This window comes from Apis dorsata, unplaced genomic scaffold, assembly GCF_000469605.1.
Source record: "Apis dorsata unplaced genomic scaffold, Apis dorsata 1.3 scaffold_68, whole genome shotgun sequence".
Classification (NCBI taxonomy): domain Eukaryota; kingdom Metazoa; phylum Arthropoda; class Insecta; order Hymenoptera; family Apidae; genus Apis; species Apis dorsata.
Window position 1 is genome coordinate 1,441,477 of NW_006263366.1, and position 17,164 is coordinate 1,458,640.

At 42.0% G+C, this 17,164-nt stretch overlaps 1 protein-coding gene and 1 long non-coding RNA gene across 2 annotated transcripts in view; both read right to left on the reverse strand.

Annotated features, from left to right (window-relative positions):
• The window catches only part of LOC102678614, a 5,680-nt gene extending 2,639 nt beyond the window's left edge, over positions 1 to 3,041 (reverse strand). Inside the window, exon 1 of the mRNA XM_006610093.1 lies at positions 2,623 to 3,041. Within this exon, the coding sequence (XP_006610156.1) occupies positions 2,623 to 2,799 (177 nt within the window). The 5' untranslated portion in view covers positions 2,800 to 3,041. The remainder of the gene's footprint in view (positions 1 to 2,622) is intronic.
• Positions 3,042 to 14,932: 11,891 nt separating this feature from the next.
• On the reverse strand, positions 14,933 to 17,158 carry LOC116186875. Its single transcript, XR_004151924.1, has 3 exons — positions 16,411 to 17,158; positions 16,126 to 16,328; positions 14,933 to 15,648 (listed from the first exon to the last, which is right to left on the reverse strand). It is a non-coding gene; the product is annotated as an uncharacterized LOC116186875 (long non-coding RNA).
• Positions 17,159 to 17,164: the final 6 nt, after the last annotated feature.

Here is a 17,164-nt window from a genome sequence, read left to right on the forward strand (position 1 = left end):
AGGGGAAGGTTTGAGCGTTGAACAAAAAGCTCTTGCACGCATGGGACGCACGGGTAAAAAGGAACGATGGTACGCGAGGGGGATGAAGAGGGAGGGCGAGCGGCGAAGAAACGCGAAGAAGGGAAGGGAAAATAAGAAGCATCGGGCGGACCGAGCGTTGAATCGAGCGATTTAAGCGGCCATGGAGAGGACCAAGGAGGAGGAGGAGGAGGAGGAGGAGGAGAGGAAGAAGGNAAGGAAGAGAAGAAAAGAGGGAGAGAGGGAAAGACGGATGGATAAAGAGAGAGAGAGAGAGGGATAAAGAAGAGGGGGGCCGAATTAGCTCCAACCTGTTTCAGGCATAACAGGCACCGTCGTTGTTGTCTTCATATTTATTAGGATACCGTCTCTTGTGGAGCCCTGTTTCCAGGTTTTTTTTTTCTTCTCTTAAAAGAGAAGAGAGGGAGGGAGGGAGAGAGAGACTTCTTTGCCTCGCCCTTCCTACACTCGATTATCCTACATCACGATGCGTTCTTTCTAAGCCTGGCTGCTTCGTAGAAACGCTGTAGGTCCCCTTTCTTCGTTCCAAAGACGTCTCCAAAAAAGCAACATCAGCATCCGCGATAATTCGACCTCGAAATGGTTTTTTTCCCCCGTTCGATGGTTTCTAATTGATTCATAGATGGAAAAGGCGTAGCGTAAAGGGAATGGAATGGAATTAGAAAAAGAAAAAAATAAAATAAAATAAAACGAAACTGCTCCCGCAACGCTCGTACCAAATACGCGTAAAGGTGATGGATACCGGCTGCTATCTCGTAAATGAAAACGCGGAATGAATGAAAGATGAAAAACGGGGCTGGAGTACGTAGATCCTTTTCATCCCGTTTGTATCACTTTGCGACTCGGTCATTGATTTCCCGGAACAAGGGGACCGTGGCTTTTACGACCCTCCCCCGATCGTAATTCGATAACGGAACGATCATCGTTGCATTCGATGAAATTTGATGGAACGATCAACGTTCTATCTTCTATTCGACCGCTATATCTTGTATTTTCCTTCTTTTTTCTTTTTCAGAATACATTTTTCCTTTTATAGAATAGCATATGCAACAAATTTACGCGTTTTTCATCGATCCATCCAACCTTTCCAAGTTTTCGAAACTATCGACGTTTCTAAAAAAAAAAGAATTATCCATTTTCTTGTCGCTCGATCATTTTCAAGTGAAAAATTTTATTTCGCGTTTGCACGCGAAATAAAGAAAAAAAGAAAAATATATCGACGTCACCGCACCTTTGAACGAAACTTTGGCAGCCAAGTTGCGGGTGTATCGCGAACATCAAAGGCCCCCAGGACGCCGCAAAATTTCGGGATGAACCTGTCGGCAATTTAAAACTCTCTGTCCCCTCGTTTCCAATCCGTCGATCATCCCCTTCACGCTCGATTGTCCCTCCCCGTAAAACAATTACCGTCCACGAAAAGGGCGGGTTCAAAGCGTGCGACGACATTCCCTATGCAGGACTGGTCGTCATTATCCAGGCGTAATTCTCTCACGAGGGTGAGAGGTTGTTCGCGCGCGACCTTCATTAAGCCACCTCCGCCTGTCCGCTTGCTCCTCCCCCTCCTCCTCGAGGAGAATCGTTATTCTAATGCGGCCCGTGGAAACGATCCTCGAGAACTTCGTCGAGCATAAATTTGAATGGATCATCTCGGCCCCTCTATCCAAGTAGAAACCTTCTCCTCGATACACGTTCCACCCGTGTGTTCCTTCTCTTATTCACGCGAGTGCTCGTGATCCCCTCCGTGGGTGTGCGTGCGAGAGAAAGAGAGAAAGAGAGAGAGACGGCATCGATTTCTATGAAATTAATGGACACCCCTAAATGAGCAACGCCCTGTGCACACACGCGCACGCTCGCCGCATTGTGCGTGAGTTAATCGTGATTCCCATCTGTCCATCTGCGACGTGCCTGCTCCACCGAAGAGGGGAGGAGTGGGCTCGGTAGGTGGGGAGGGGGTGTGGGAGGGGGACCACCATGATTTTCCAACTACGACCCCATAAAACCGACGGAGAAGATTTATCGTCGTGCGGGGCCGATCCACCGTACCCTATCCGATTTCCAGATGATCGAACCGTCACCTAATCGGGTTCCCGCTCTCGCTTTCAGATCTCGTCTCGTTACGCGGTTATTCCGGGATATTTTCACGAGACACCGTTGGAGATTGTTTATCGTTCGATGTAAAAGAGAGAAAGAAAGAAAGAGAGAGGAAGAGAATACGAGGAAGAATGTTGATTCTATGGGGAGAATCGTTGGGCCACGACGTGCCTCTCCACCGATTTCGGATTACGGGTGACTGGGGAAAGAGGGTCACGTTGAAGGCGTGGAGCGAAACATGCGATGCTTCGAAATTTCGTGACGTATCGCAGCCGGGTTCTATTTGAGACGAGGAGAATGGGAGCGAGGAGAGAGACGCGGGCCACGCGGTGCATTGTACTCGGCGATGCTTTGAACGCCTCGCGCGTTCTTCCCTTCGTTTTCCACCAGTGAAACGTTTTTAAGAATATATATTTATTATTCTTTAAAACGGAATTGTGTCTCGTGTCACGTTTCAGCGATTACAATTGTGCGTATCACAATTTGACTCACCATGCTGCAAGTAGTCTGTTGTTGTTGTTCGGAATACCAATCGCAGATTCCATCGGAAGTGTGCTTCCTCAAACACTGGGATCTGCACTGAGCGATCCTGACGATCGGTCCTAGATCGAATCCAGTAACCAGGTGAGTGGTGCACCAGACGAAAAAAAGGAACCAGGAAATCTCCATATTCAAAATCACACTTTTTATCCCGAGTTATATTATATTCACTCACTGTATCACTTTTTTTTTTTTTCTTTTCTCGAACGTTCACTCGATTATATATGTGTATAATTGCGCGGTTCGATCCGCGTGTGAATCCAACAAATGAGAACGCAACGTGTTCACCGTTGAACAACCGAGCGGAGAGATAGGTTCTTATACCACCGAAATTTCGAGCCGACTGCGACCCTTCGGAGGTCGGTACCTTCCTTATGTAGCCACGCGCCCCACCATTCAATTTTAGCTCGCCCCTACCCCCGAAGGCACCGTAGCATCCCTTGTAATTATCCGTGGGCTGGAACCGTCCCTCGGCATATGGTCGACCATACTGCGTCACCATCCTTCTGCCCGAATTATTTCGCCGGCAGGAAAGTAGGCCAAACTGTGTAAAGTGTCGCGATTTTTCGTTTCGTCCAAACGTATTTCTTTCTCCATTCGCTTGTCTCCATTTCTTCTTGTTTCTTTTCTTTTTTTTTTTTTTTATTTGATTCGAAAACGAAAATTGTAATACGTTTCAACCTATCGATAAATTGATTTTAAATACTATTATTACAGTTATTAGAAAAATGGATAACGCCAGTGCGAAGATATATATTAATATAAATTATTTACGAAATTTGAAGAATTTACAATCTTTTCTTTATTTATTTCTTTATTTATTAAACGAAGAAATGTTGCTTCTCTTGCGCGCGGTTAACGTCGATTCGCGCGGAATGCTGTGCACACGATCGATCGTAGCGAATATTATCTCGGTGTCGAGCCACCCTTGCATTACAATCGCATTGCGTTTCACTGTAATTATCCACGTGCCGTATGGTCCGCCGGCATATGGTCCAGAAAACGCCATCCTACTCCTTTCGAGTCTCCATTCGAGGAAGAAGGGAGGGAGGGAGGAAGAAGAAGATTGCCCCGAAAATTGAGTGCTCGCGGAACAAATTAAATTTCGCCTTCGGTCGATCGTGAAATCGCGTCTTTGTGACGTACCGATGCGCCTTCCTTTTCATATCCTTCTCTCTTATTCGCAATTTCCGTCGAAAATGTAATATCGCCCTCCGAGACGCAATTTCGAAAATGCCACGATGCTTGCACGCGAAAAATATTTCCGCGCATACGGAAAACGGTAACCGAACGCCACTCGTGAAACTCGATACGGAGAGACCGAAACGAGTTTTCTAAGAAAACTTTCTTCCCTCGAAATCATCCCTATTAGAATCCGCTTCCGGCTATCGAGAGCAGGAGGAGAAGAAGAACCGGCCAAAAACGGCCAAGCTGTTTTTTAGACTCGAGGAAACGGATAATCATCGCGACAACGAGAACGAACAATTTTTCTTTATCCTTATTCGAATGTGTTCCCTCCCCAATTCACGAAAATTCGGCCGCAATTAGCCGGCACTCGTCCAACCTCTAGCAACAAGATCTCTTCCCGATTCCCTATCCAATTTCTTGGATAGGGAAGGGAGGAAAAGAAAAGAAGAAGAAAAAAAAAAAAGAGGCGGGAGGAAGGAATCGGTGTTGGATGATCGCGATTCGAGGGATGCGCATTATCAGAGGTCTGTTCTCGTGGCACGATTCAATACGGTTTTTATCCGGCAGGTACACGATCTGGTTCCACCCACCACCTCGGTGGGTATGAAAAGAGCAAGAAATAGAACGCGAGGAGGAAGAGGAGGCGGGCGAGGAGGAGGAGGAGGAGGAGGATACGCGAGGTCGAGCGATAAAGAAAGAAAGAGAGAAAGAAAGAAAGAAAGAGGGGGAGGAGAAAAGAAAGAAAGGAGAGAACGTATTCACCGGAAGTCGTTCGTGCTCCCTGGGTGCCCCGCGATACACGCGTCACAATGCACAGGATGTGTACAAATAAGGGTATTTGTCCGGGAGCCCGATTGTGGGGTGAAATATACGATGACGTTAAACAGGGCCCAACGTTGCATCCCTCGCGCGAGCGCGAGAGCTCGCCTCTCTGTGAGACACGGTGATCCGCGCTCGTTCGTTTGTGCTCGGTCGCCAATAGAAAAAGGCCCAACGAATAGAGGAGCCATTCATCTAGGAAGCGTTTAGGGGTGGCGCTCGCACCACGGATACGCTCTCCTTCAATGGAGAGTGACATTTTATTGTGCGCTACGGGCTTTTCTCACACCTGGACCTCGAGCCGAGATCGAGGCGAACGACCAGGCGGTTCGATGATTTTACTATTTCAGACTTGAGCTACTACTCACTCGATTTCGATTTCGACGTGAATTCGGGTTTAACGAAAGGTTTTTCCTTTCCGAGCTATGGTATATAATTAAATTCAGGTAACGATGGTACGAGGACGATTTTACGACAGAAAGGCAGCAATTAATCACGGTGACAATAAGTTTTATGGTTCAATTTCGAAACTGTAAATTTCGACAAACAAATGGACTTGGTAATAACGGTTATTTTTAAGTCGATTTTCTGAGAATTTTGGAAAAGTAATAAAATTCAAACTCGACCGATTTCTTCGATTCACTTTCTATTGTTTCTATTTCTTTTCTTCGTATTCCTACTAACTTTTCTAAAACTTTTAGTCGCTCGAAGCAAAATCGAACTGGATGGATAAATATTCGTCATCGTTTATATAGATATATAAATACGTAGTGATCGATCGTTCATGGTAAATGCATCGGGCACGCGTCGCGCATGATTCCGGAAAGCTCGTTTAAGCTTTCTCACCGCACAGATCAGGGGAGAATCCCAAGGGAATTCTGCCGCATCTCGAATGATCATTCGAATGATCGTTCTCTCGCCCGTGGAGTAAATTCGATGCGCGTTTCGCTCTATTCCTCTTAGGCTCTGTTGTAATGGAAACGTCAAAAATTTAAAAGATGGGCTATTTCTAATGAATAAAACGAAAAATATTCAGGAGCGAAAAACTTTATCCCTCTCTCGAAACTTTCAACACCCTCTTTTCCCAAAGGAAAGCTTCGAGAGTACAACAATTTTTGCATCTCATTACACCAATAATAACACGAAGTAAACGGAAATATATTTGAAAGATTTTCGCATAAATGGATCATTGTCCACGCCTGTTTGGACTAAAAATCCCTTGTTTGAAGCGAAAACTCGTCCAACCCCTAAACCTCGACCAAGGCCCCGAAAGCCGTAAGTGTGAGATGTTTTCATAGGATCCGTAATCCACGACCGTCTCCTCCAACATTCCTTTCCCCTAATCTCGGCCCGACCTTCTTCGACCGACCAACTATCGTCGTGTAACATCTTCCGCACGATTTCTTCCTCGCGTCGCCTTCTGAGCATTGTTTGTCATCCGTAATCCTCCGCGCGAGGGATTACGTGAATCTCGATTTTCCGTCAGATTGCGCGATCTCGTTCGAACCAGGCCACGTTCATCCTCTTTCGGATGGAATTCAAATCGAAGCCGCGCACGAACCTCGTCGATGGCCAAGATTTAGATCTTATCCAATGTACCTCTGTCGTCCAGTTTCCTTTTAAATGTATATATCTATAATAGTAATAATAATAATAATAATAATAATAATAATAAAGAAAGAAAAATTCGAATATAATGCGAATAACAGAAGCAACCATTGTCGGTTTTTCCTTTCTCCTAGAGTTTCAGATACCGTAAATACAATGAAAAATTATTACCGTAACTATATTGGCAACGGTATTGCTAGGGATTCACAATGGTATAAGTGCGAATGCACAGCTCGAAGGGAACAAGGGAAACGGTGTATAACAAAAGAAGTTTGCCTATCGGATTGTGAAACGTCGGGGGTGCGTGAAGTTAAATTGTGGGCTTATCTGCCCTGGAAAAATATTGCGCCCCGTTTCGGCCTTTCTCGCTTGCTTTAATCCTCTCGCGTGCACGTACAAAGGAAATATTTTTCTTAAATATTGTTTCAACAATTTTTTTTTTTTCTCGTCCGAGAAAACCATTTAACCGTTCTGTCGAACGTGAACATTTTTTTTTCTCGATTTTCTGATCGAGTTAACAACGACAAGCGCCGCTTAATTTCGAATTTTCGTAGCGCGAAGGATTATCTTTGAGAAACACCTTGCATCCCTCGAGAATCGAGAATCTTTCTTCTTTGGGAGGACGAGAGACGGCGTTCGAGCAGCTAACAAGGGCGGCAAAGCGGAAAATTTAGGCCGCCTCTTTGTTCTGGTTCCAAGGAGAACGATTTGAAAGCCAGTTTTCGCGTCAAATATGCTGGCGACAAATTTTTATTGTCATCGGAGGGACATTAGCGCTGGCTTTCCACGCCACACCGGCTGCCGGATAAAACGAGAAGAGAAGGAAGAGGAGATTTCTTAAAACGAAACGTTCCCTCGGGAGGACAGGTGGTAACCAGGAGGATCCCCGAATAGCTATTGAACGTTTAGCCACCGACCTTACCTCTCCAGAGGCTAGGTATCCCGCCAATATGTTACTCTGACAAATTCTCGAGAAAATGAAATTTATAACCATCTCCCCATTCCATACCGTGTCTTCTTGGAAATTCGACTATACTTTATACGTATTATATCAACATGATTTCTGAAATTATATATTCAGCGAAATAATATTAATATCTTGATAATCCAAGCATTAACGATTTCTTTAATTTTTAATACGATTATTTTATTTGATATTTTATTATCCTAATTTTATGATTTTCAGAATTTAAATTATTACGCAAAAAATGTGTCCTATAAATATTGAAAATATTAAAAAATGAGAAAATAGAAAAATCGTAAAGGAATTAATGGAGAAAAGGAAAAGTAACGAAGTTAAAAATTTCGAATAAACTTACTTCAATCGATTGCTTTATTAAAATGTTTGAATAACATTTATTCGTAGCTATTGTAATCGATTCGCTTTTCGTACAACCTCGATCATTTGGCATTACAATCATTTCCGATTATTATGTCTTGAACAATAACTTGTCCAAGTAACTTCAACTATTAAATTTTCCCCTGGATACAGTCGTCGCAGAAAAAATAAACCGTAGAATTACTACTGCTTTCTGTCTTCTGTCAAATTAACGATGTCACCCCTCGTTTTGAAAAACTAGTCGTTTTGGAAAGCTGGTGGGCAGCGCGTTTATCCAAGCAATTAAGGGCTCGGAACGCCCTCGACGAGGCGCGGGCGAAAATTTTTTTCCCCTCCTCGCCCTTCGTAAATCACATCGTGAAACCCGACGTTGTCGCCCGTTTTTACGACGGCACTAACTTCGAATTGGAATTTTTCGAGTTGATTTAGAGTTGGGTGGGGGTGAGGGAAAGGCGCCACCGTTTCATTGTCTCAAATCAATCGCTCTTTCGTTTCTACAAAAGCCGGTAAGTCTTTGTTTCGTATTCTCTCTTCGAGGCTTTCGCCCTACTTCGTCGACGCTACTGCGGCAATTACCTAATTTACCGAGGCTTACTTTTTGGCTCGGAGCTGAAAACTGCGGTTCGACCGTCGTTTCTTGCACTCTCATCCCCACGGTAGGTCTTTGTTGCCGAATCACCCCCCGGGATGTTCAGAAATTTCCGTGCTGCAGAACGGTTTTAAAGGCTCCTGTGGTTTCTGCTCTCCGCAGACCTTCGTGATAAAAGCTGCGCTGCACACGACTTTCGTCAACAGAAGACGGTAAGTATTCAGTATATACGGTATTATATTAAAACTTAAAGAGAAAAAAGTAAATTGAAAAACTGTTAGACCTTCGAGATTCTTTGATCCCCAAAGTGTTTCGAAACTCGATAGAATTTCATTCCACTTTAACACGCGCATTATTACGGAAGATAAAAAAGAAGATAAAAGTTACAACCCGAGTGATTTTCATCGATGATATTATTACCAGCCAGAAAATTGACGTGCAAGAGATGCGACTAAAACGTGCACTTTTCTCGCCTAAAGCGACACTTAGCTTTATTATACGCGCAACACCGTCATTCCACTGCGTATCTCGAAGCTCATTCCTCGTTAAAAGTATTCCTCGAATGATACCTCGATCGAACTCCCTGTCATTTCGCTGTTATCTCTAAATATATTCTCGCGTGACGAAATACGATTCCAGCCGTCAGTTCTCTTTCTCGGCGTTTCCTTTCGCCTTTTTAATCCTTTTTTTTTTCTTCTTGGCGTCGCCGCCATCCCGTCGGTGCATCCCGCGTCGCTCGCTTTTTCGCACAATGGCCCCGAGTCGGGGATATTGTCCCGATAATCTCGTATGCACGTGGTTCCACGCGTGTTCGCCAACGTTGAATGGGCGCCCGTCGTTTTCGTCCACCGTCGCCGCGGAACAACCGCAGCCGCGTGTTGTTCGTCCCGGGGCCCTGTAATTGCTCCTCTCGAAAGGAGAGTTTCGCTATGGTGCCTCGTAAAAAAGCATGCGAATGCTGCAAAAACGGCGCGGTCCGCAAACCACAGCCACCTTGATTGCCACAGCGCCACGGCTTTTTTCCATATTAAGCGATCCCCTGTATCGTCCTTTTTTCTCCGAGACTCGACGATCCCGGCCGCGGCAAATTTGTCCAAAATTTCCTATCTTTACCCCCTCCAATTTCCTGGTTTTGTACAATACTAATATTTCGTACTGTATCGATTAAGTATATATGTATAATTTCATTTTTCATCGTAAGGATCGAAATTTATTTATGTAACTGTTTGATATGATTTAAAGAAATTCTTAATAATTCTTTCTCGGTGTTTAATCTATATCCAACCAACTTGTACCTAACTTATATTTTCTATTTATATTTTCTATTATTAGTCGGAATAATTTTTGGAGAAAATTTTGAAAAAAATTGGAGGAAGCTTAAAATAGAGCGAAACTTAAAAAACTAGTTTTCTAATCGTAAGGATCAAATTTATTTATGTACAAAGTAACTGTTTGATATGACTTAAAGAATTAATAATTCTTTCTCGGTGTTTAATCTATAATCCAACCAAATTGTATTTAATCTACTTTCTACTTATACTTTCTATTATTAATCGGAGTAATTTTTGGAGAAAATTGGCGAGGAAGGATAAAATAGAGCGAAACTTAAAAAACTAGTTTTCTAATCGTAAGGATCAAATTTATTTATATACAAAGTAACTGTTTGATATGACTTAAAGAATTAATAATTCTTTCTCGATGTTTAATCTATAATCCAACCAAATTCTATTTAATCTACTTTCTACTTATACTTTCTATTATTAATCGGAGTAATTTTTGGAGAAAATTGGCGAGGAAGCTTAAAATAGAGCGAAACTTAGAAAACTAGTTTTAAAAACTACGTATGCAAATAAGAAAACGAGGTGGGGAGGTTAATGCGGTCGGGTTCCGGTCGAAACGAAAAATTAATTAGAACCGTGACCTTTCATCGAGAAATGGCGTATAGGAAGGGGGGAAGGAGTATGGTGTAACTCATTTCGAGAGTGGACGAATGACGATCGATCCTAAGAATTCCTAGGGCACGCTCGAAGCCGACAAGGGGGGCCCCGGACTCGCATCAAGGATACGGTGCTTAAAGCGGCGAAAATTGGCCCGGCCTGGTCGCGATCATTATGCTCTGTCTTACAACATTCATAATTCGTAAATAACAGCGTTGGGGGAGAGAGCGGGCGCCATGATTCCGCGGGCGATTTAGCATATTTTATAGAGACGAAGAAGGAAAGTCGAGAGGCGAAACGGGTAAAAAAAAAAAAAAAAAAAAGAAAGTTAGAAGATATGGAATAGAAAGGATGTGGAGAACGTGCTGCTGTGTGTAAGTATCTGAGGCTCCGATCCAAACGTTCCTCCTCTCTCTCTCTCTTTTTTCTTATTTCATCCTTCCCCTTAATAGTTTTATATCCTCGTATGGAACCGATAATGGAAGTTATGAGAAATTCATAAATAACGTTGAGAATTGAAAGAGAATCCGGATTCACGTAAAAATTTATGTTACGTATATTCGTATATTGGATAAGTCTTCACGGTATGCGTGACACTTTTCGAATCCATTTCAAATCTTCGAGAAATCTAAAGGATGTATCTTTCTTTTGAACTTTAAATATGTATTTTATAAAGTTTTTGTATGTTTAATCGTTTAAAAAATGAATATCCACGTAAAATAAATATAATATAAGAGGAACATAAGCCGAAAGAGCTTACATTAGCATAAATGGAATTCAAGAAACTGCTTACAAAAAATATCATTCGTGTTTTCTTTCGTTCATAAATTTTTCGTTTATAAAATTTTCCAAATAATTTAATTTAAAATCTTATGTTCTCGTTTTCAATATGTCCTAAAAAGAAAAATTTCGTCTTTTACTAAAGCAATCCTTGGTTAGATCGATCATTAAGCTTCTATATCTCACACGATTTAATAAATGCTTTCTCAATCGACAGCACGTAACAATCTTTAGAACAATCTTTAGGGAGATAAATTCGAGCGTGAAGGGTTAATTCCTAAACGTCGGGAGGAGCTATTCTCGCAGGTGATTGGCGCGAGCATTGCATTGAAATTCAAATTAAAATTATGAAATTATCCGGGGAAAAAAAACGAAGGGAACGCCAATGTCGAGGGCAATTTTCGGGCAATTTCGTGGAGGGCCAACTGCCCTTACCCCCGCCTCTTCCATTTTTATGCCCAGAATCCTGTAGAAAATAATGGACCACGCCGTCGGCGACCATATGGTCGCGTGGAAGAATGGCTGAACCAAGACGAATAGGGGCCGAATGGCGAAAATTCACGGCCACTTTGACCCACACCGACGCTTCTGCTTCTTCTCTTTCGAATGATAGATCGCCGGCGATCTGATCCTTTCCATCTTCCTGAAACGCGTCAAAATCTGTAGAAATCATGTTTCTTTCTTTCTTTCCATTTTTTTTCCCTTGGTGGAAGTGGGTGAAAATTTGAATCGATAGTTTCATTAATCGAAGATATCTTTTTAAACGAATTAAATAATTTAGCTGTAGAGATCAAGCTAGAATCTAATAAATCGATCGAGTATGTTTACGTTTTACTTCGATCACACTATGCCAACAATCGTGGAATTTTAAATCGCTGGGTGAGACTCCAGATTTGATCGATTAACTGGGAACAGGGCAAAAGTGTGTTTCGAAACTATTATAGAGAATGATGAATAGGTTTCCTGGGTATCCTATCAAAATATTCTTCTTCATTCGTGGGAAATAATGCTAATGAAATGCCAATCATTTAATTCTAGATTTACAATTATTTACACTCATAATAGTATAAATATTTATGTATATCTAACTATACCAAATAAATAAATATACCAAATAATATATCCCCTCGTTGATACACAATTACACGAAGAACAATCGAGTACCAATTTGAGAGAAATTTTATTAATCTCACGTGTCTTATTACGATGAAAGCGGCAAATCAATCAACCATCCGTTACAATTTTTCGACAAACGGTATCCAAACCAGGTCCAGGTATCCCCAAGCTTAATTCTCGTTTGAAAGAACGACGTTCGAATCCATCGGTTGGCCAGGGATTCAGCCGCCTCGTTCGTCTCCACCTCCGCAACATTTTCGGCAGACACGGCCGCGCCTTCGAGGCGTATTTTTTCCTCGAGATAAGTCTGGTCCCGCGTGCCATATGTCGACGATCCACCGAAAAGCGTTTTCCGATTCCTCCGCGCGCGCCGCAGATGGCCGCGCGCCCCTCCCCCTCCCCGGGATGTGGAAGCCCTCGTCGCCCATCGCGCCGAATTTCCTGCAGCCGATCCCCGCCCCTCCCCTCCTCGAGACAGGAAAATTGTAACGTCGCCTCCAAGAAGAGCCAACCACTCGATCCAAGTGGCGGCGCGCGACAATTCTCTCCAAGTAGCGATTACGGCTTCGTTAAACGAGAAGGGCGTAAAATTTTCAAAGATATCCGGGATGGAGGTGGTGTGTTAAGTTACGTTTTTATTGCGAGAGTTTATGGATCTGGCCGGGCGCTAAGTCGGCCAAGGGATGAAAAAGAAACGGCTTCTTTCTTTTCCAAGATGATTTTCAACTCTCTCACGAATAGAGGTTTTACATCCTCGGCAAACAATACCTGTATTGTTGTACAATATCGGTGTGTTTCTTCAAATTAGACCTGTTGGATTTGACGAGATTTTTTTCGACATCGAAGGGAAGGATCGAAAGAAGTGTATAGGGAACGAATTAGAGCTAACTTTGTTATCCGATTTTTTTTTAGAGAGAATCTCTTGTTGGTTGGTTTATGGTCCGAAGAAAATTCGAATATTCTTTCTAGCTACGATTCAATTCTTTAACTTCATATTAAAATATGATAATACAGAAGAATTATGTTATCCCACAAACTTTGAGCTTGTAAAAAAAATTGGAATTTTCAGATTCCATTGAATGAATGATAAGAAAAATGATAGATTTTATATTTAAATTAAATTCTTTTCATTTATATGATATAATATTGTTTACTCGAAGATGTAGCATTCGCGAAAAAAATTAATATCTTCTTAATTAATTCGTAACTCGTTCGTTAAGTTTGATTCTCGCGTGGCCAGAAGAAATCCAGTTGAAATTCTCGGGAATCCATAAATTGCAACGGCCCCAGAAAAATGTCGAACTAACGAGTACGCGTTTATTATAAATCATAAAGATAATTACGTTAAGAGACGTTATGCCGGTTCATTAGGTCGCAAAATATCTTGTCGCGTCGATTCTTTCTTTTTCTTTTTCTTCTTCTTCTTCTTCTTCTTTTTTTTTTCATTAACCCATTCCACGGGTTAAAAAAGATCTCCCAAGGCTATCTATTCGAGACAGAGGGGAAGCCGGCATAGAAAACAATTTGGACGGTGGATCCAAGTCGGCCGCCTTAATTAGTTCCACCGAAGATTACCAATCAACAATTTCGGAATCACTGCACTCCGTGTCCCAATCTACCCTTGATGTCCCCTACTTAAGAGTAATTCGTTTTTCTTGCGATGCAAAACGTATAATTTGCCTTATTATTGTTCTTTAAACCCCATCAAAAACATTTTTTTTTTACCATCCAGTGGTGTATTTAATCGATATCGCCACGATTCAAATCAAATATAACGAGTAAATTCATTCTTCCCATACAATGTTAATTATTATACTTCGCTACGATCATTCGAAATCCCGTTTCAAATTTATGATTATGATTAACATAATTACCAGTTAAGGATACCTCAGATTTTAAATTAAACTCGCCTTATATTTCGTATATATATATATATCGTATCACATTTGCTCCAACTCGTTTAAAATAAACGAATCGATGATTCTTTCGAATGAAAGAAGAGAGCAAGTCGAAGAGATTTCCCTCGGCCTCCCTTCGAATCGATCCCGCAACCGCGAGGGGATCAAAAGAAACTGTTAAATCTATTACGCTGTTCGAATCTCGATCGTGATTACGGTTCCGAAGGAAAAAGGTTGCGCGATGAAAGGAAAAGGAAAAAAGTTGGGAGGCGGATAAATGCGGCGGAGGGGTGAAGAGGGAGGAAGAGGGCCGAGAAAGGGATGGAGAGTGTTTTGTGGGGTCGGTGGGCCCAGGTTGCAGGTAGGCAGCAGGCCCTCAAATCGGTCAAAAAATGAGGGGGCACGCAATATACTTTGGGAGCGGCGTGTAACGTCCCCTCACGAACCCGTTTACGGTGCGCTTCTCCTTGCTCTATGGTTTAGCCGACCGATGCCTGGCAAGAAAGGGATTCGTGGTTGGAAATCGCGATTACGTTTCCAATCTGATCGATTTTAATGATTCCGCCCCGTCATTACGCCTGGTCTCGCTTGTGATCATCCGAATGATTGCCGGTTTCGAGTATATTTTTCGAGCCACGTTGGACGATGCTTGGAAGAAAATCAATGAAGCGGAGAAATAGTAGTAATAATTAATGCCGATGCGATCAATACTTTGTGGATATTTATGCATTTACGAAAAATGTAAAAGTGTAAAAAAAGTCTATAGAATAATATTATTCAAAAGAGATGCAAGATATTTATAAAGTATAATATGTATTTGACGAATCTCTATTTGAATCTCGATTTCTTTAATCGTACAAATTTTTATTTTGCATAAATATTCTTAAAGTGATCGGTGTTCCAAAATATGTGATTATCTACGATACTACAAACACTCGCTTCTTTCTCAATGAATCTTTCAAAAGAAAAATTTTGCTTTACGAAACTTAATTAAATATCGAGTTCACGTTCGAGAGTTATCGAGAAGGAAATGGCATCATTTAGATGTGTTTCCACGAAAATTCCATCCACCATCTTATCTTACCGACGGAAACGGTTGTTTCGACGTTGGCAACGAATGCCAAGTGGTCGAAAGTTACAAAGATTCGAAGCGAAACGCGTGGCTCGTTTCACGTTCGTTGCATCGTGAAACTCGCCACGTCCTGTAATAATAGTTGCAAGGTCGGGGGCAAAAGCGAGCCGCGGGCCAGAAACTATGAGCACGGGGAGGAATAATAAAGTGGAAGGTAAGTCTTCGTGGAACTCCTCTTCTTATCTCGAGAACGTTCATCTTGTGTCGCGGGGACAGAAGAGAAAGAGGAAAGAAGTCTGGAAGGAACAAAGACGGTTAATATATATCCGGACACGTTATCGGAATATTAATATCCCTGCAGGGTCTATGCTCGGCCTGTACGTACCGAAAAGAAGTCGCGCCACCGTGGTGACGATCGATCGTTCCGAAACATGGAAAGAGAAAAATCGGCGTGCCGCCACGAATGTAATGGGACACTTCCTGATGCGCGCCGGTGATAATTCTTCCCGACATTCTTCCTCCTCCGCGCCAACGAGACGACTTCGAGAAACTCTTCGAGGGGTTTCTTCGAATTTCAAAACTTTGTTTCGCTGCTTCTACTGTCCACCTACTTGTTTCCATTCTTCTCGAGTCTGAAACAAAGATTGGATGTTTGTTCTCGGTAATTGAGAAGTATCGTTTTTTCAGAAATGTATCGATCGAGTTCTACTATTTCGCTCGAATTGAAAATTTGAAACGATTGAGGCGAAGAGAGTTGAAAATTAATTTTTTCATTATGAATTAAGAATTTTGGAAATATCGACCGATACTTTGAATTTGCGAATCTCTTTGACGCGAGATTTTTAAAAAAAGAAATCTCATGGAGATGTTTCTATTTACAAAAGAGAGAGAGAGAGAGAGAGCAAAGTTTGATCATCAGAAATTTAAATTCACTTTCCTTTGGAATAAAGTTCGGAGAATTTGTCGTCGATGAAAGAATGAAATCATGCATTTCGTAAAATATTTTCGAATTTTGTAAAGAGTCTTAACATATCTCTTGCATGTTTTACATTGCTTCTTATTTAAATACAGTTTATAAATTTTAAAACGATTGTGAAATACCTTTATACCTTTTCGATGAGATATATATCTGTAATAGTAATACTTATTCCAAACAAAAAATTCTATTCAAGACGCGGACCCCGCGCCTTAATGTTGATTTTTTGACTTAGCACAATCCTCTCTCTTGGCTACCGTAGTCCTTCCGCTTCTTTAAAAGAAATTTCATCCAGCTGCACGTATGTAAACACCTTTCACGTATCCCAATCTACGACTAACAATATATTATTTATAAACAGGATCATCACGAGAAACGTATCGAACTATAAATCCATTAGAAACATCTGAATACTTACCGTAGATCCAAACGTTGGAGCAAAGAATTCGATCCTCCTCTGCGACAAACAGAAGTTTGTCCCCAGGAGTGCAACGGTTAGCCGTCTATCATTAGCCCAATACAAGAAACCCGTACACTCTGTGTATCTCTGAAACACAGACTGACAAAAAAAAAATCCAAACTCCAACCCGTTATTTCAAGATGATTACGCACACGACGATAATTATACATCACGAATAATATCTTCCAGTATTCTTCGTTTCGATGGAACGACACACCTCTCCCTAAACGATTTTTATTCCTTCGAGAGAAAGAGAGAGAAAAAGAGAGAACATTGCGTTAGAACGTCGAAGTGGTTCTCCCCCTTCCCCCCTCTCTTTCTCATTCTCTCTCTCTCTCTCTCTCTCTCTCTGTCTCGAAAACGGTCGAGTGCCCTTCAGCCACGTTTCGTAAATGTGTGTAGGCTGCAAGTCATTTCGTCGAGTATCCACTGTGATCTGTCAGCCGTTCATGCGATGCGATAATGCGTAGTGACGGGTGGTGAATTCACTACGAGGTATGGCTGTTCTCATAGTTGGACCGACAGCTCCCGGTTCTTCTTCCGTGCTGGAGATTTCGATGCTTGTGCAGAGGCTGCGGTAGGCATCGTCGAGAAAGTTTCGCTGATGGAGAAGTCGCAGCGATGATTCGACACGGTGCTTCAATTTTAGAATTTCTCTTCCCTCTTCTTTTTCAGTAATTCGATATTCACGACGTTTTCTTTTTTTTTTTTT